The 18,950-nt window shown below is 49.7% G+C and overlaps 1 protein-coding gene across 4 annotated transcripts in view; it reads left to right on the top strand.

The window, feature by feature from the left end:
* Window positions 1–18,624, top strand: part of FBXW11 (F-box and WD repeat domain containing 11) — a 97,874-nt gene extending 79,250 nt beyond the window's left edge. For all 4 annotated transcript variants that reach the window (XM_090288580.1, XM_090288579.1, XM_090288577.1 and 1 more), the window contains 7 exons: window positions 1,957–2,075; window positions 3,861–4,110; window positions 6,508–6,626; window positions 8,217–8,327; window positions 9,186–9,264; window positions 10,442–10,627; window positions 16,268–18,624. In XM_090288580.1, the coding sequence (XP_090144706.1) occupies window positions 1,957–2,075; window positions 3,861–4,110; window positions 6,508–6,626; window positions 8,217–8,327; window positions 9,186–9,264; window positions 10,442–10,603 (840 nt within the window). In that variant the 3' untranslated portion in view covers window positions 10,604–10,627; window positions 16,268–18,624. The remainder of the gene's footprint in view (window positions 1–1,956; window positions 2,076–3,860; window positions 4,111–6,507; window positions 6,627–8,216; window positions 8,328–9,185; window positions 9,265–10,441; window positions 10,628–16,267) is intronic.
* Window positions 18,625–18,950: the final 326 nt, after the last annotated feature.

Raw genomic sequence — 18,950 nt, 5'->3', positions numbered from 1 at the left:
GGCCAGGAAAGTGGGGTTTCTCTTAGAATTTAGTTATCTGGGCCACTGCTCTGTGGTGCATCTTACCTGGCTGGGACCTGTCCTTGAATCAAAGCCATGTGAGAAAAGAGGGGAGAAGGCAGGTCCTCCACACATTCTTCGGCCCCCTGGATCCCTTTCCCCAGTCCTTCTGCCCAGAAAGAGCGGTTTGTCTCTGAATTCTGACTGCCCTGCCACCACTCCGCTGTGCAGCGCCCTGATCCAGACCCACCTCTGGGCCGGGGCCAGAACAGAAAGAAAGACGGAGACGGGCAGCAGGAGTGGTAACCTTCACCCCCGTGTGGATCGCTTTTCAAGTTTCCCGCTCGCCACAGCCGGTCTCTTCCCCCTGCCCGCGCCTCGTCTTCAGCCAGTGGCTTTCTGTGTTTTCTAGTGTTTAGTTATAGTCAGTGGGAAGGTAGTTCGTAGTAGGCTTTCCCCGCCTTGGCCCTGTTTTCTGTATTCCACTTTGGGTGAGTTAAAGGGTCTTTTTGTTTGTGTGTTTATTTGTTTTTCATCATACATATAGGGAGAGAGTATATAAAATAATGGAATTTCAGTAAATCAGATAGGGCAAAAAAGCACTCTGAATTAAAGCATATAAAGACACTGTTTCTCTGGTTTTCTATGTTTGGCAGTGGATGTGAATCTAAAGAATGTTCTATTTGAAGGGCAATTCCCTTCAAAGAAGGTTAGAAAGCACTGCACATCTCCTTAGAAATTCACAGGACAGGGGATAAAAAGGCTCTGAGGAGGCCTGCAGGAGAGAAACCCGGTGTCTCCCAGCTTCCAAAACATTTGACCGCAGAACTCTTTAGGTTCTGGTTATGGATTGCCCTGACATGTGGCTACAGGTAGGCAGCAGAGAGAGTGGCGCATGTTACCGTTGGGTTCTGGCAGTTCTCTTTAAGGAGCGGGTAAGAACGGTTTAGAAGGCTCTTGTCAGAGCCTAGGCTGGCCGGCCATGGGCTTGCATTTCATCTCACTGGGTGTGTTTCTAAAGAGTCCTCTTCACAGAGGCACACCCATGTTTAAATTAAGCTTCCACTTGATTTGTAAGACATAGGACAGGAGAGCAGAAATACACTCAGAGAGATCGTCCGGGTCTCCGGATCCAGCCATCGTTCCGGAGGTTGGAAACCACCTCCTGCGCTTTATTCTGCGTTAGTCCTCGGTCACTAACAGTTTCTCAGTCACTGTGGTTCTGCTCGGCCAGAAGTTACAAGCAAGCCTTGCTGTTTTATCCAAAGTCACTTAGATGTCCGAGCCCTTGCAGCCCTTGGGCCATTTGCAGCAAATGTTGGCGACATCGCACATGCTGGTGCTGTTTCACACGGGAAGGGACAGGGCTGCAGGCTCTTCCGTCACACTGTCCAAAAGGGGTGAGAAGAAGGACACTCAGAGTACAAGATCCGCTATGACTAACATTTTACTTCCTTTTAATATATATTTTCTTTTTAAAAAATTACATAGTGGTTATGTCATTATAGACAGCTTTTATTACGATTTTTAAAAAACAACTAATAAATTATTATATTTTCTCATTAAAAACGTCATAGTTTATACTGATATGTTTCTGAAATGTTGAACATTTGTAAACAGACGTAAGGGGTGAAGGGGTGTGCATTTTTAAAGGCCCTTAATAGATATTGTCACGTTGTTTTCAGAGGGTGAGCCGGCTATTTGCATAGCATCTTTTTTTAAATTCCTCTTACGAGGCCGTTACTATGAGCCCAGTGACCACACGGGGCGTCCGCGCTGGAAGGTACGCAGCGTTGCCTCTTTCCGTCTGGTCGTGTCCCGCCCGGTCGGTGTTTAACTCTCTTACTCACTGTAAGAGGCTTGTTTTATTTTATGATTCAGGAAACAAGGTGAGGCAGGCATTTATCAGAACATGATATTCTAACCCACTGTTTGTGGCTGACCTTGTCTCAATAGATTTGGGATAAAACCAGCTTGGAGTGTTTGAAAGTGTTAACGGGGCACACCGGCTCTGTCCTTTGTCTCCAGTATGATGAGCGTGTCATCGTGACTGGCTCCTCCGACTCCACAGTGAGGTAAGTGATCTGGCTTCCGTGGTCCGAGCTTGCGAACCTCCCATTAGGGGGTGAGATCCTTCGCTGTGGGGGGGGGGGGGGTCTTTTGTTAGCTGTGTTTCAGAACCACTCTGGGTGCGGGTGTGGGTGCGTTTGAGCCAACGAGGCAGGAAAGCTAACTTGTCAGGTAGGCCCCGTCCCCGTAGCCGTAGGGTGTGGAGACAGCAGCGTGCTTTCCTGCCGAGGCCCAGCGCCTGGCACGGGCTGGCTTCCTGCCCTGGGAGCCTGCGCCCTGGTGATGTGCACGTACTGAGAGCCAGGGGCCGCGGCCTGCAGCGCCTCTGCAGGGCCAGAGTGCTGGGCATTCTGCAGGGTGTCGTCCTACTGAATTCTCACATCGGCCTTCCTAAGGGGGTAGACAATGCCTTCTTTTTTATCGATGGATGAGGAAATCGGGATTGGAAAGGTTCGGTAATTTGCTCAGAGTCACAAAGTTAATTTGGAACTCTGACTTTATATTACCCAAGACTAGCTTCAGATTAGGTAGCCTTTCCAGTCCTGGAGACGCTCGTTTTCAGACGCCACCCCCAGGACAGAGGGAAGAAACCGGAGACGGCGGGGCTCCCTGGTAGAAGGGAAGTAGCGACCGCTGGTCGGAAGTTGGGAGAGGAGGAAGGAAACATTGCTGGGGTCGCTCCTAAACCACTGCGGCAAGGGCACTTCGCACCCCAGCGGCTTTGGTTTGGGTGTGGTGAGGGGTTCCTCAGAGCCTGGGGATCATGCGGTGAAGCCTTAGCTGGACTGCCCGTGGCTCCGGGAAGGCATGTCATCGGGAGGGGAAGAGGATGGGCTCACAGGCACACCAAAGGGACGAAACAGTCACCGGCCTGCCCGGTGTCCTCCCTGTGCCCCGGTGCTTCCCGGCCACTCCTGCCTAGATCACGTCTCAGCCTGAGAAACTCGCGTCTCCCCTCCTCTGCTCTGCATCCCCTTGTTTTCTGAGGAGACAGGGGTTACAGAAAAGCCGGGACACGGAAGGGATGTCCCTAAGCACCGCATATCTCAAGGCCAAGCCGGTGGGAGACACTGGTTTTGTCATAAAGCAGTTGGGTGAGTCGGTGGGTGTGGGGATCAGTGAGACATCATGACTTACAGTCCATAGATTCAGAGGCCTGTCCAAGGTCAAAAAGAACCTTAGTCCCGGAACTGTCCCCAGTTCCCCAGCCACCACGCCGCCTTTCCCATTACCTCAAACTCCCTGCAAAGCCCACTTACTTGAAGAACCATTTTTTCCCTGCACACAAGCCTGTAAGCCCAATCCATGAACACCTGACTGTTAAATAAGCCTGAACCGGAGCCAGACTTGGCCTTCTTTTTTGAAACACGTCTCAGCAAATAGAGAATTGCTCCTTTTAAGTTTGTGTTCAGAGGTCAGGTCCCAATCACCAAATGCAAGTGAAGTCCACACCTCCCCAGCCTCCTCCTAAGAATGGGTTCAGACCTGGCTGGTGTGGCTCAGGGGACTGAGCACTGGCTTACAAACCAAAAGGTTGCCAGTTAGATTCCCAGTCAGGACACAGGCCTGGGTTATGGGCCAGGTCCCTGGTTGGGGGCGCACGAGAGGCAAGTGATTGATGCGTTTCTCGCATGTGGATGTTTCTCTCCCTCTCTCCTTCCCTTCTCCTTTTCTAATAATAAATAAAAAGCTTAAGAAAGAGAGAAAGAAAGGATGGGCCCAGCGCACAGGCGCCATGCCCTTTCCCTGGTTGTCCCAGTAGTGAGGCGCCGCGTGTGTCTCTCCCCCAGAGTCTGGGATGTGAACACGGGCGAGGTCCTGAACACGCTGATCCACCACAACGAGGCAGTGCTGCACCTGCGCTTCAGCAACGGCCTGATGGTGACCTGCTCCAAGGACCGCTCCATCGCCGTGTGGGACATGGCTTCCGCCACCGACATCACTCTGCGCCGCGTCTTGGTAGGCCACCGTGCTGCTGTCAATGTTGTGGACTTCGATGACAAGTACATCGTGTCCGCCTCGGGTGACAGAACCATAAAGGTGAGTGTGTCTGCCTCCTTCTGTCTCTTTGGAATGGAGGGAAAGTGGACGTGGCCTATACCCCTGGTACTTCTCCTGCGTTTGTGCTTATGAGCCCTTGAAGCCGTCCCGTTCTGCATGCTTCTAGAGTTACAGACGAGGGAGGAGGACAGGGCCTCGGGACCAGGAGAGAGAGCAGTCCTCTGATTCGGGACGTGACCTTGTCGATGACCTTTATAGGGGAAGAGAACTCACCTACAGAGCATGTCCCGTGTGCTCGGAGCTTTTGCGCTACTGCCTCGTCTCGTATCCTCCCCCGCTCCCCCCCCCCCCCCAGCACTCTGTGGAGTGGGTGTCGCCTCCGTCATGCAGCTGTGGCTCAGAGAGAGAAGAACTCCCCCGGAGACCACACAGCCAGCTCGTGGCGGAGCTGAGATTGGATGTAGTCTCCTGGTTTTGAGAGCCTCGCATGCCCCAGACCCCAGGCTGGGGGCCAGAGGTGTGATGGCAAGCAACACATGTCCTGTCTCCCAGAAACTCCACGTGTGGTGGGGGCAGACACGCGACAAGCAGTTTTTGTAGCCTGGGGTGATCCCCAGAATATGACAAATGCAGTTCTGATTCCCGTATCCATTTAACTCATACAATTTTAGCTTTCTTATGTTTTTAGAGCAGCTTTGTAATTCACATCCCATTAAGGCTCATCATTTTAAAGCACACAGGTCAGTGGCCTTCAGCACACTCACAGTGTTGTGTAACCGTAACTGACTCCAGGACATTCTCAGTGCCCTTCCAGAAAACCCTCGTGTTCATCAGTAGTCAGCCCTTATTCTCCTCCCCGGTCCCTGGCAGCCCCTCGCCTGCCTTCCGCTGTGGATTCGCCTGGTGTGGGCATTCCGTGTAAACCGAGTCGTACCATCTGTGGCCGTTGGCGTCTGGTTTCTTTCACTTCATGTATTGTTTTTAAGGTCCATCCGTGGACATTGTAGCACAGACAGTGTTTCATGCCTTCTAGTGACTGAATACAGTCCGACTTGGCGTGTGTATCCATTCGCCAGCTGCTGGGCGTCCTGGTGGTTTACACTTTTTATCTGTTATGAACGATGTCCCATGAACATTTGTATGTGATCATTCACCTACCACCGAGCCACGTCAGTTGGTACAAGACCAGTCAGTGCCTGGAAGTCAAGACGGTCTGGGCCTTAAATAGCTGGTGCATGACATCAGCCGGGAAGACTCTCCACGTCCTTGTCAACACTTGTCACTGTCTTTCTTTGTTACAGCCATCCTAGCAGGTGTGCGGTGGCATCTCCGTAATTTTGCCTTTCGTTCCCCCGATGACTAAGGGTGTTGAGCATCTTTTCATGTGCTTACTGGCCATTTTTGTGTGGAGAAACATCTATTTAAGTCTTTGGCTCATCTAACAAATTGAATTATTTGTCTTTTTATTGTTTAGTTGCGGAAGTTCTTTATGTATTCTGATGATAAGGTCCTTGTCAGATAACTATTTGCAAATATTTTCTTTCATCTTGTGGGTTGTGTGTTCACTTTCCTTTTTTTCCTGTTTCAAAAGTGTTTTTACTTTCTCGAGGGTGGTTTTTGAAACACAGAACAGTTTTAATTTTGATGAAGTCCGCTTTATCAATTTTTTGCTTTTGTTGCTGTCGTCACATCTAAGAAACCATGTCCTACTCCAGCGGTCACTGAGATTTACTGCTGTGTCTTCTTCTAGAGCTGCGTAGTTTAAGTTCTTACATTTTACTCTTTGATCTGTTCTGAATTAAATGTTTATAGTATGAGGCAGGGGTTCAGTTCATTCTTTCGCACGTGGACTTCTCGTTATCCCGTTCAACTCCAAGTGCACTTGGTGAAATAATTCAGGGCCCTTCGGCTGCTTTGTGCCCCTTGTTCGGCTGCTACTATCTTGTGTGTCTGTGAACATCTAAGTCTTGCAGATGGTTTCCCAAAAGAGGCATTATTGATTCCACATCGATAGCAATAGGAGTATGTGTCAAAACAAACAGAGCTGTTCAAGAAACCGCTGCAGAGAGGAAGAGGTGAAAGGTGAAGCCCACTCACGGCGCTGCCATTGGGTTTGACATATCAGCTGGGAAAAGAGCGTGAAATCCAGCCCAGACTCTTCTCTCTGGGCAGCTGATTATCCGAACCATCCAGGAGATGTTCCCTTTGTGAAGGTCTCGGCGTTTGGAGACCTCACAACCTCTCTCTGTTTCATTCCAGTTTTATCACTCAGCAGCCAAGAAAATCTTAAGTTGCCCAGTCTGTCCCCCAGCCTCCGAACCGTATTTCATAATCGAGTGTTCTGATCATTCCGAGAAGCTCTGACACTTTTTCAAAGGTAGATCGTGAGGAGACTTCCCCGCACTCGTTGTTTAAACGATGGCTGCCTGGTTGCAGGTCTGGAGCACGAGCACCTGTGAGTTCGTCCGCACCCTGAATGGGCACAAGCGGGGCATCGCCTGTCTGCAGTACCGGGACCGGCTGGTGGTCAGTGGGTCGTCAGATAACACCATCAGGTGGGTGTGGGCGGGCGCCCCCAGCGGTGGGGGGGGGGGGGGGTTGCTGCCGCGTTGGCTCACCTCCCAGCCCTAATGCTTGAAAGACGCAATCTTTGGGGCTGCTTCACATGAGGACACCGTCCTCTGCCTGGCTCTGCGTACTAAAGGGGGCCGACGCATCCGCCCGGGGTTCCCCAGCACACAGACTTCGTGACCTCAGCCCCACCCAGCCTCACCCAGTACCAGGGCACCTCCGAGCAGGGTGCGTTCCCGCGGCTCTGCTTTCCCTCACCTCTGAGCGCCTGCCGCCCGCTCCGCCCCATGGCCGGCCACCGGCTCTGTGTCCCCAGGACCGCGGACAGGGCCACCCTCTCCTGTGTGGTCGTGCGTTTTATTTCCCTTTCTGCACAGTGTGCAGCGCCCTTGCCTTCTAATGAACGTAACCGTCCTGAGACATGTCACATGTTACTAGAGCTTGCCTTAGATATCTGCTTAATTATCCCAAGTCACTTTTACCCTGTCGAAGTATGTGCCCATAGCTTCTTTTTTTTAATAACCAAACTGCCTAACATTTGGCAAAATTAAGACTGGGCTCAAGATGATTGGAGGGAGGGAGGGAGGGGGGAGCTCTCACGGCTGCAAGTCTTCTTTTACGACATCACAGAAGTCACTTTAGTACGTGAACCTTGGTTCTGTTGTATCCATCGTGCTTCGTATTACTTAGGGTTTCAGCAGAAAGCAGCTCTTACCTCCCCATTGGAATCTCTGAGGTTTTGCCAAATAACAGTGGGTGTTGCTGTACAGTTTCTAGAAGGGAGCCACTTTCAAGTTGGTGGCAGTGCTGGATGGCTGTTCCCAGCCGATTTGAGAAGCCACCGGCACTGACACTGATGAAAAGATTTGCTGAGGACGGTGCCCGTGAAATACTCATTAGGCGCGTGGTAGGAGCTGCTGGCGGACAGGCCAAGGGAAGTCGTCACAGCATTAGTTTGCCCACTTGGTTTGGTGCGTGTTAAGTTGCTGTGGTTTGTTTTTGCAAATAGTATAGAAAAGTCAATGGCACTAGAAAAAAATTTATTTCCAAAATTGTTATATAAGTCATGTGCAGGGAAAAAGGCTCGCTGTATGTATTTACATACTGGATTTATGTTTCTGAAACATGGCATGGACCTGACGAGTCCCACACTCTGGCCTCGCAGTCGGGCATGCCCAGTATGGGGTGTATGTCTGCGAAGGGGCGTCCCTCAGCCTCATCGGGGAGGGAGGGAGGCCACCGTGCTGGTTCTGACCTCCGTGGGCCTCGTGGGCTCCGGGCTAGAAGTGCCTGGGATGGAATTCTCTTATTTGTTGACTTATTTAATTAGTAATACACACGTGTGGTTTTTAAAGAAACTCCAAACTGTATGAAATGAAAAGTGAGGCTTCCTCCCAAAGTAGTGCTTAAAGACACACCAATGGCAGAAGTATACTTACGGATAGTGTGGAGTGGGAGTGGGATGGAAATCAGCTCCAGAGTAGTGACAGTCACAGGAGGACAGACATGAAGACATGGGGGCAGTGTAGTCCCATGCGAGGAGTTGTTTCACGGAGATCTGTCTCTCGTTCCAGGCTCTGGGACATTGAGTGTGGCGCCTGCTTAAGAGTTCTCGAGGGACACGAGGAGCTGGTGCGCTGCATCCGGTTCGACAACAAGAGGATTGTCAGCGGGGCCTACGACGGGTGCGTATCTCAGCTGGCAGACGCCCTGCAGAACTGGATCCGGAGGGAAGTGCTGGGTACGAGCCAGGCCCTGTGCTGAGCAGTGTGTATGGCCTGATGGACAGCAAGTGTTACTGTGCCGCTCGGCCAAGTGAGGCCACCCAGGCCCCAGATCCCACCGCGGCAGAGCCTCCCCGACTCCTACGCACGTGTGCTTAACCACCGTGGACTCAGAGGAGCTGCGGGGGTGCGGGAATTCCGTTCTTGGCCTTAGCCCTGAAGTCACGTGTGGCTTCTTTCTTTTTTTCTCTCCAGTTCGATGATAAATTTCTTTTCCCCTTTTGGCGAATTGAAAAAATCCTCTTTTAAAGCCTCATGACTTTAAATGAGCAAATGGCAACGGTAAACCTTTCGAGATAACCTTACGTGTACTTTACAAATGGGCTAGTTGGTCTGGGTGCACTCCTGTTATTAACTGGGCATTTGCCCAGCTGGGAGGAAGGTGTCCTTGGATTTTCAGAGAGAGCCCGCGCGTCTGTCAGCAGCGCCTGCTCAGCCCTAGGGAGCCCCTCATGAATGAATTGGGTGACACGCGTGATCTAGTCAGGAACTGCATGTAGATAACCTGGAGCTGCTGTCTTGTCTCCCTTGGAATACTTCTTTACAGTTTCATCAAGCCTGAGAATGTGTAGGTCCTTATCGTTTTCAGAATTAAGTTTAATTGGTTCAAAAAGCTTGTAAGAGAAGAACATGGTGCGCTCCCCATGAACTCCTGTGACAGGCAGTTCCGACACACGCACCCCCTTCTGTCAAGGGAGCGCTTGGCGATATTTAAAATGTTCACTTGTCCATTCACCCCAATCTCATTGTCCTTTCCAGGAAAATTAAAGTTTGGGACTTGCAAGCTGCTCTCGACCCTCGAGCCCCAGCGAGCACCCTGTGTTTGCGCACGTTGGTGGTATGTGCCCTGCGGAGACGGGAGGGGTCCCTGCGCCGGGGCGGCCGCCTGTGCGCACACCTGCCGGGGAGTGTCACCCGGAAGCTCGCGTTGGGCCAGAATCGGAGTTTTTCTGACATTTCCCTTGGAGTGAGCTCTTCCCTACAGGGTGTAGAGACCACGGAGGACGTGATAGGGGGAAGCATTTCTTTTCCGGGGGTTTGGGAGATTTCTTAATGTGGGTGTCTGGTTATGTTAAACTTCCGTAACGGCGTGTTTTAGTGCTGTTATAACGGGGATTCCCCCTCAGTCTGTGTTCTTCCGGTTATTGCTTTGCTATATAGGAGCGCTTTATTTTTATATGTTAATCTTGCTTTTGTAACTTTACCAAGTACATCATGTCTAATAGTCTGCTTGCTTTTGTTGTTTCTTTTAAAAATTTTATTTATTTTCCCTTTTTTTAGAGAGAAGGGAAGGGAGGGAGAAGGAGGGGGAGAGAAACATTCATGTGATGATTGATTGCCTCTCTCATGCCCCCATCCACGGAACCTGGCCCGCAACCCAGCCAGGCCTGTGCCCTGACTGGGAATCGAACCGGCGTCCTTCTGGTTCACAGGCTGACACTCAATCCACTGAGCCATGCTGGCCGGGGCATCTTGTTGTGTTTTTGAAGAGATAGTTGCTTGAAAATATTGATAGATTTTTTCTTATTTTCAATAGTTCTACCTTTTATTTTTGTATTTCCGCTTTTGCACTGACTGGAAGAACGTGCAGAATTAGAGTTAGGCCCATTCTTGATTTTAATAGGAATGCTTCTAGTATTTCATCATTAATTTTAATGTTGGCTGTTGTTTGAGATAGTCTTGGTCCTGTTCAAACCACTATCCTGATTCTCTTTTATAGCGTATCAAGAATGGATATTAAATATTGTTTACCTTTCTAAGACCCTTTGTGATATGATTATGTAGTTTTTATCGTATTAATGGGCCAGGATCCATCATACAGAGTTTAGTTAAAGAAAAGGCCTAGAAGGAAGAACAGAGTATTTGTTTCTGGGGTGAAGGACGGAGCTCAGTAAGCTCTGGGATGTCGGGAAGCCTGATGGGCAGCTGCACTTTCCGCCTTTGCCAGGCCCCTGTGGTGGGCCTGAGGGCTTATAAAGGCCTCACTGTCGTCATCGTGCTCTTATGTTTCCCAGGAACATTCTGGACGTGTGTTTCGGCTACAGTTCGATGAGTTTCAGATCATCAGCAGCTCTCACGATGACACTATTTTGATTTGGGATTTCTTAAATGTGCCTCCCAGTGCCCAGAACGAGACCCGCTCTCCCTCCAGAACATACACGTACATCTCCAGATAACAGTCTGCACCTGACCCGTTTCAGGTGAGTGCGACCCCCACGGATCACTTTGCCGTTTGAGTTCGCCATCCCCTGGGGGGGTTTGCGGTTAGGCTCTGTTCTCAGCCATGGGAACCAGGGCGTTCATCTCTTCTAGATGCCCAGCTTCGCAGAGTTCCGGGGTAAGGCCCGCAGTCGGAAACCTGCGTGTTGTTGGTTTTCGTATTTCCGGACGATTGGTTCCTGCTTTTAAAAACATTCTAAATGGTTCCTCCTGTAATACCAGTGAAGTCCGCTGTGTTAGGGTGTAAAGATCTCCTTTTCCTTTCCCGTTCTTCAGTTCTATCTTTAATTTAATTTAAACAAAGCCGCCACAACCAGCGTGCAGAACTGCCGCCTCTGCTGCCACAGCCCTCCCCCACCCCACCGCCCCCCCCAGAAGAGGATTCGGCCTGTGTGTTGAGAGAGCTCCCAAACTCGCTCCTCGTCCGTTGGGGGCGCGGCAGGTGCTCTGGAAGCAAAGTCCTCTGCTCTGTGCACAGGACGACATGGGTGGCCATCGGTGACGACATGCTCTGATAACTAAGGGTGTCCAGCCTTGAGGGCGAGAGGCCGTGCTTGGCGACGTCCTGGCACCTGGTGACCCTGTTTATTTGGGGTGCGTCCTTAACTCTGAGCATTTGCAAGTGAGCCGCTGAGGTCTGTGCAGATTAAACTGTCCATTGAATGTACCTAGTTGTACTGGTATGTGTATATGTAGGTACAGGCTGGTGAATAAAATTCATTTTCATGGAAAAGCATTACTTACTGCTTAGTAGCTTTTTATCATTATGTAGTCTCCTGTTCGTTGACTGCTTAAAATGTAATGGATGTCAAAGTGCAGAATTGTGAGGGTGATTTTTAAGATTTTATTTATTTATTTTTAGAGAGGGGGGAAGGGAGGGTGAAAGAGAGGGAGAGAAACATCGGTGTATGTGATTGGTTGCCTCCCACACACCCCCAACTGGGGACCTGGCCCACTACCCAAGCATGTGCCCTGACTGGGAATCGAACCAGCAACCTTTTGGTTCTCAGGCCAGTGCTCAATCCACTGAGCCAGGGCAAACGGTAAGTTTTTTGGATGAAAAGATAGGGAACCCGCTGCCCGATAGTTTTTTTTTTCCTACCACAGCAAGCTAAGAGTCGTTTTTTCACACTTTTAAATACTTGAAAAAAAATTAAAAGAATATTTCATGACACATGAAAATTACATGAAGTTTAAATTTGTGTCCATAAGTAAAGTTTTATTGGAACACAGCCACGCTCATTGGTTCATGCAATGTCTGTAGCTGTTTTCATGCTTCAGGGCCAGAGCTGGGTACTTAACGACACAGACCGCGTGGCCTGCACCGTCATAAATGCCTGTCTGGCCCTCTAAGAACACGGTTGCTGGCCTCTGCTCTGGCCCCTGTTCCGTCCGGGAGCGGAGAGGCAAGGGCGCCGCCGCAGGAGCGGGCTCGGCCCCGTGGTTTGCAGGCCTGGCTCCCTCACGGCCGCGGGGTCGCTGCTGCTCCTGGGCGTGCCACGTGCTCGCGGGTGTCCGCTCAGCAAGCGACGCCCAGGCCGACGGGCCGCACTGCTGCCCGATGTCCTAGCCCCCCAGGAACGTGTCCGTAAATCGGGGTGTGTTGCCGGGGGCGCCAGCGTGTTCACGTCCTCGGGTCAGCAAATGGAGAGACAACCCAGTAAGGAGGCGGCGCCCATGCCCTAACCTGGCGTCGGCAGCTCCCGCACGCAGACCGTCCTTCCCGGGCGGGCCCCGCGTGCACGCACCCCGCCGCCGCGCCTCCCGCCGCGCTGCGCCTCTGTCGCGGCTTTTAAATCCACGTCGGGGTGCGGCGTGTGTAGGACATGGTACCGATTTGAGGTGGACTGTTTCACCGGTTTTTACGAACGGCTACCTCCCTGCAGCTGGCTCGCAGTCAGAATAAAACATTTCTATCACCCCCAGAAGTTCCCGCGTGTCCCCTCTGTCGTCAGAGCCTGCCCCTGCCCTGCCTGAGCCAACCCTGGCCTGCTTCCTGCCACTCGGGGGGTTCGCGTCTCCCGGAGCCGCCCTGGGCCCGGGGGCCTCCTCCCCGGCCACGCGGGGCTCCTGAGCTCTCGCAGCGCGGCCACTGACCTGGGTTTGTAATTATATTTTCACGGGAGTTAATTGGACTTTAATTATCTTTTACTTAAATTTCTACTTAAACAGTTAAATGTAGCTAGGGACTGTTGCTAGACCCGTGTAGTGTTAGAAGTTTTCTATTTCTACATCTAGGTCTTCGCTGCATTTAGAGTTAACTTCCGTGTATGGAGAGGTAAGGACGTCTCGGTCCCTGTTCGGGCAGCAGGCTGGCGGCCCCGGCCCTGTCTGGTGAGAAGACCGGCCTCTTCCCACTGACCCGCTTAGGCACCGCGGTCAGAACGTCGGTTGACCGTGTATTTGTTCTCCTGCTCCTGGACATTCTTCTGTCCTGCGGCCGTGTGGCTGTCCTTTCGCCAGTACCGTGTTATATAATACATCTTTCAGCTTCAAAAAAAAAAAACCGTTCTGACTACTCGAGGTCCTCTAGGTTTTCACATTCAGTTGTGAATTAGGTTGTCAGATTCCGGGAGGGTGACTGCTGGGGTCAGGCTTGGGGCTGCGCTGAAGCCAAGGTCATCTGGGGGAGTTTCACCTTAACGCCTGCTGAGTCTCCCAGCGCGTAAACATGGCCGGTCTCTGTCACGTGGGTCTCCTCCAGTTGCTCTTAAGCAGTGTTTTGTAGGGGTTTTGTGTGTGTGTGTGTGTGTGTGTGTGTGTGTGTGTATTGGGGGGGGTGGCGGGGGAGTTGAAGTCTTGCACATCTTTTGTTACATTTATTCCATTCTTAGTTTTCTCTTTTGTAAGCTGTACGTTCCCCTCTGTGTGCTGCTTTAGCTGCTTGTGTTCCCACATACGAGAAGCACATGCGATAGAACGTGGCCAAGTAGAGCTGTAGCTGAGCTTCTGGGGGGACAGGCGTGTCATAGAACCCCTCAGGGCGCCTCTGTGTTGTGTCTTGGACACGTGCTGAAGGAGGCCCGTGATCCGATCCCAGACGTCCCCGGCGTGTCCCTCGCCGCGGCATACGTAATATGTGAGTTGTGGGACGTAGTACACGCTCATGGGTTAGACACCTGTCGTGTATCAGGTAAAAGTGCCCCTAAACCGCTCCTTTGGTGGAGGATGAAACAGGGATCAGCGGCGCCGTTTCTGTCATGGGCCACGTGGGACAGAGACTGGTGTCACTTCTTCCGGCCCCTCCTCCCAGCCCCTTTCTGGGAGCCTGAGAACAACCACCTTGCTGTGATCCCCAATCATAAATCAGTGGGAAAATCTTATCTGCTTTTTAAGCAGCACAAGCAAAGAAACCTCAAATGTGTTTGTCTCCTCAAAGTAAATTACTTTTGACAACCTTGGCAGTCAACTTCATGGTTTTTATTGCTCTTTTCCAAATTCTTTTTCATTTATTGTAACATGAAAAAAATTATTACCATGTGATACTGTAAGATTTATGCATCATGAGGAACACTACCCTAATGATTTAACCTTGCAGTAAAATACTCACCCCTAAAATATTAGGTAAGGGTACTTTTGTGTCAGGAAACCTAGCAATGGATTTATTTGCCGAGTCATTTTTAAAAATTACTAGCTCCTCAGAGCTATAGATACAGTAGTTCTCATTTCTCTTATAACAAGACAATATAAGATCATTTAGGAAATTAGGGAAAAAACCAGATAAACCAAAAGAAGGAAATAAAATTCTATTTGTGGTTCACCATTGTTACTCCGCTATATGTATCCTTTCATGGCAAATAATATTTGATTATTGGGTTGAGTCCTGTTGTTATATATTTGGTGCCCTCTACCCAGCTTTTAGCTGTTACAAAATATATTACTGACCTTTTTATTTTTATTTTTTTTAAGCTTAATCTTTGCCCAGCCCTTTTTACCTTTGGGTAGAATTCTAGAAATGTCTTGAGTGTGTGGGTTAAAAGATAAGACCCATAATGCCTTCTGGCCCTGGCTGGTGTGGCTCAGTGGATTGAGCAATGGCCTGCAAACCAAAGGGTCGCCGGTTCAATTCCCAGTCAGAGCGCGTGCCTGGGTTGCGGGCCAGGTCCCCAGCTGGGGGCCTGTGAGAGGCAACCACACGGTGATGTTTTTCTCCCTCTCTTTCTCCATCTCTTCCCCTCTCCCTAAAAATAAGTAAACAAAATCTTTTAAAAGAAAAAAGACTTCTGCTCTATAGAGTCATGTTACCCTCCAGAGAGTTAAATCTGTTTACGTTCCCACCAGCAACGTTTGAGCAGGCCGACTTCTCTGGGTCTTCATAGAAAAATCATTCAGGTACTCTTAAATATCCTTCATGGGAAAATAGTGGCAAATGAAATGGAATCTCTCTGGAACTCATTGAGAAAGCTTATTTGAATTCTTGATATTTATTATAATTGATGACCTTATAGGAAAGTTTCCCTTTAACAAAATCAATCTCTCCTCCTCCCCTCCTCTATCCCTCTCTCTCCCTCCCTCCCTCTCCCTCCCACTCCCCAGTAGAATATTAGACCTGTGACTTTTAGCTCTTCTAGGTCAGCGGTTCTCAACCTGTGGGTCGCGACCCTTTTGGGGGTCGAACGACCCTTTCACAGGGGTCAGCTAAGACCATCGGAAAGCACATATATAATTACATATTGTTTTTGTGATTCATCACTATGCTTTAGTTATGGTTGGGGGTCACCACAGCATGAGGAGCTGCATGAAAGGGTCGCGGCATCAGGAAGGTTGAGAACCCCTGTTCTAGGCCGGTGGTTTAATGTGGAGTTTGGAAAGGGTTGTGATGCATTAATGGTTGTGAAATCATTTTAATGGAATTTGACTTCAATGAAATTTTGAGTAGGAAATGTCAGCCTGCATTGTAATACATAGCAATAGTCAACCCTGTTTCAGGACTGTTCTGCTTAGGGATGTGGGGGTGTGTGCGCTGTATGTGTATACATGGGTGAATGTACGGGTTATGATTGAAGTGGGCACCTGATTCAAAGTCATGGCCCCAAAATACGGACCATTCAGTAGTCTTTTCCTCTACACTGTTGTCTTTTTATTAATGATTTATATCACATAGTTTCTGATGATTAGCCTTCTATTCAGAACGGTCACTTTATTTACGAGCTTTGCATGGTTTTGTTCACAATGATGGATAGCACCTTCAGGAGGATATGAGACAGGCCCTTGTGGGTTCTGGATGTCATAAAACATTATGCTAAGTATAAAACCTGACATTAAGCATATTTTGTTATGGGCTTGCTTTTTAGCAACAGCACTGAAAGATGCCCGGCTGTGGCTCAGGCGTGGCTTTGCACACCCACTCTTACTTAACGACTGATATGTTGAACTGAGCCTTCGCGGTCTGCTCTGTGATGTGGTTGTGGTAGCTCCCGCCTCACAGGGTTTCTGCATATGAGACCTGGTATGTAGTACATGGGAAACACTTGCAGCTCCTATTTTTGGTGGTGATGATGTGGAAATCAGCAACGTGGTACGTGTGTACAGTTTGTGTCTGCAGTGGGCTGCGGTGAGCCCGTGTCTAACCAGTGCAGCCATCCACGCTCACTTCGGTGTGTGTTTGTTTGTCTTCCCAGGGTTCCTAGTCTTGAACTACTGGCTACATGGCTACCAAATGCCTAAGGGAGTTCTTCACAGCTGAGTTCTGAAGCTGGAATTGGTTCTAGACGCTGGGTAGATGCAAAGCAGCCTAACTCTTCAAGCACCGACATTTCCCGCCTCCGATTCCGGCTCCACTCCGAGCAGGACACCTTAGCTTCACCGCCTCCAAGCAGGACGGAAGCCTGTTTCCTCCCCCACCCGTGAAAAAAGTCGAATGCTTCAAATGTAAATTGTCCGTGTGAAAGGAGCGGACAGTCTGTTCTCCAGAAGTAAATTGACAGTCAAGAGAAGACTTGGCCTCTAATTTATATTGCTTTGCACTTTGGTCTGATACCGAGAAACAGCATTCTTTGGTGAAATTTTGGGTGCCAAACACCTACCCAGAATGTCCAGGGCTTTCCTTTGCAGAAGTTTCCTTTTGACTATCCACGCCATTCTGAATTCTGACTTGTGTTAGGGACATGCCGGACAATGGCAGGGTTTCCTCTGGGTTGTGTGAGTAACATTTTGGGGTTCTACTTCCTTTCTGTACCATTTCTCTTAATTTAAAGGACTGTCAGCCAGGTTATATTACCTCCCAGCAGGTAACAACGCTCTTTCTCTCACTAACTGTTCTCTGCACCCCAACAGTCTCCCGATATTTGGTAGAGTAACACCTTTACACATGTGCTTGCCTCCTAATTTAAGATACTGTATCCGCATGTAGATATAATGTACATAACAGTTTAACCTCAAGACTGCTGCGTCGGGGCCCCGTGCCGGAGACACTAATATGGAGCGTGTTCGCACTCAGCCGTGGCTGGGCTCCCGGACCTGACACCGGGGTGGTGTGGATTCCCTAGAACCCTTCCTGCAGTATTCACACGGTGTTTTTATTTTGTCATTGTCATTGTGTGTGCGTGTGCTGTGTGTTTTAATGGGAATCTTGTGTTAAAATGTAATTTCTAAAGTTTAACACAGAATGTTCTATTTGTTGTGCAGTATATGCCATAGAGAGGTACCGGAACATCATCTTCTTTCTTTCCTCAGACGTACTCCTGAGTACTAGCGGTCACTTCCCACAGTGTTCATTCGACTTCACTCTCAGCAAACCGTCCTGTGTGCGGTAGTGACCCCCGGGAGGGGAGAACGAGGAGGCCGCCCCCACCGGCTCCGGGAACCGCGCGTCCTGGCCCCGGCGCACGTTGCAGGCCCTGCCTGCATGCGGGAGCGCTGTGCCGGGGCAGGCCGGCTCGGAGGCTCCCCGTCCCCGCCCCCGTCCTCTCTGGTGTCGCTTGCTGCTGTGGCCCTCGCAGGTCCTCAGGGCTCCCGAGTGTCGGCAGCCCGCGTGGGTGGATGGCTCTGCCGTACTGGCCGGGCGTGGGAAGGACCTCGGCGCCGGTCGACACCCCTTTCCCTTTTTCAGCATCAGGTTTTGATTTGCTCCCTGCCATTGTTTCCAAAGATCAAGGAATGTCAGTAACACGTCCAAGGACCAACACAAACCTCCTGTTGATGAAACCTCTCCCCGGGGAAGCGCCCTCTGCTACTGAAGAGAAGGTCCCTGGGCTGCGTCTTGTCTTTGCGCTGAGAACGGTGTGGGGATCAATGTGTGTGCGTGTGGCTTGTTTATCGGGTAGGCTTTGGGTTTTCCTTTTTTTTAATGCATCCTTCCCTTCCACATGACTAAATTTCTGTTTTTGAGAAATTAAACCTCGAAGTGTAAAAAAAATAAGCCTCCGTTCCTGAGGTAGATGTTGTAAGCTTGACAGCGAGCGGCTGGGAAAGGGATGAACCTGAACAAGCCTTCATCTTCCAGCGCGCCGAGCGGACGGGGTAGGACAGCCAGGGAGGGGCGGGGGAGGCAGTTCTGGACGCGTGGACTTCTGTTGTTGTTTTTGCATGTTTAACATAAAAGTTCTCGTTCCTTGGGAGATCATGGCCTGCGCCTTCGAATATGCACACAACCTTTGAATTGTGCCTACTAAATTATAGCAGGGGGCTTTGACACCCAAGGAATTCCAACTTTCTGGGATTATAGTAGTAATTCCCAGCCGTACTCTGGACTTTTATTTTGCTAACCCATAACTGAGCAACTGTAAATTACTGCTATATTACTGTTTTAAAGCACTGGGATAGTCCTATTCTAACTTGTAATTAATGATGTTTGCCAATTATCTGTTTGAAATAATTTTGTGTCTGAACAGGTATTGAAACTGTTAAATTGTACAGATATTATTCATGACAGCTTTGTACTGTGGAATGTGCTTAATAAAAAACAAAAAGTTGACCTTTGTCCAATAAATTGCTAAGTAATGTCAAATCAAGTATGAGTATTATGCAGTACATCTAATCTGGCTTCACGCAATTGTTACTTCAGCTACTAATTCAAAGCCAATACTCTTAATAAAATGTTGCAATACTCCCGATATTCTGTTAAGAAATTTTTCAAAAATAAAAAAAACCCTGTCATGTACTATTGTAATTCAGTGGCATACAATTAAAGATCGTAGAGTTAAAAAGTCATCTGCTCTGTAAAATGAGGTTGAAAGCCAACCGCTTATGGCCAGCGAGAACCTGTACACTGCGCCAGCCTGCGCCTGTGGGGCGTCCCTGAAAGCCGACTTGAACCTCAGGAGCTGGGGCTCATTCAGAGCTCTGCCCCCCCCCCCAAGTACG

The sequence above is a fragment of the Furipterus horrens genome, unplaced genomic scaffold (assembly GCF_987537825.1).
Source record: "Furipterus horrens unplaced genomic scaffold, mFurHor1.1.pri manual_scaffold_10, whole genome shotgun sequence".
NCBI classification, from domain to species: domain Eukaryota; kingdom Metazoa; phylum Chordata; class Mammalia; order Chiroptera; family Furipteridae; genus Furipterus; species Furipterus horrens.
The sequence above is the reverse complement of the archived record's forward strand: the minus strand, read 5'-3'. Positions and strand labels throughout refer to the sequence as shown.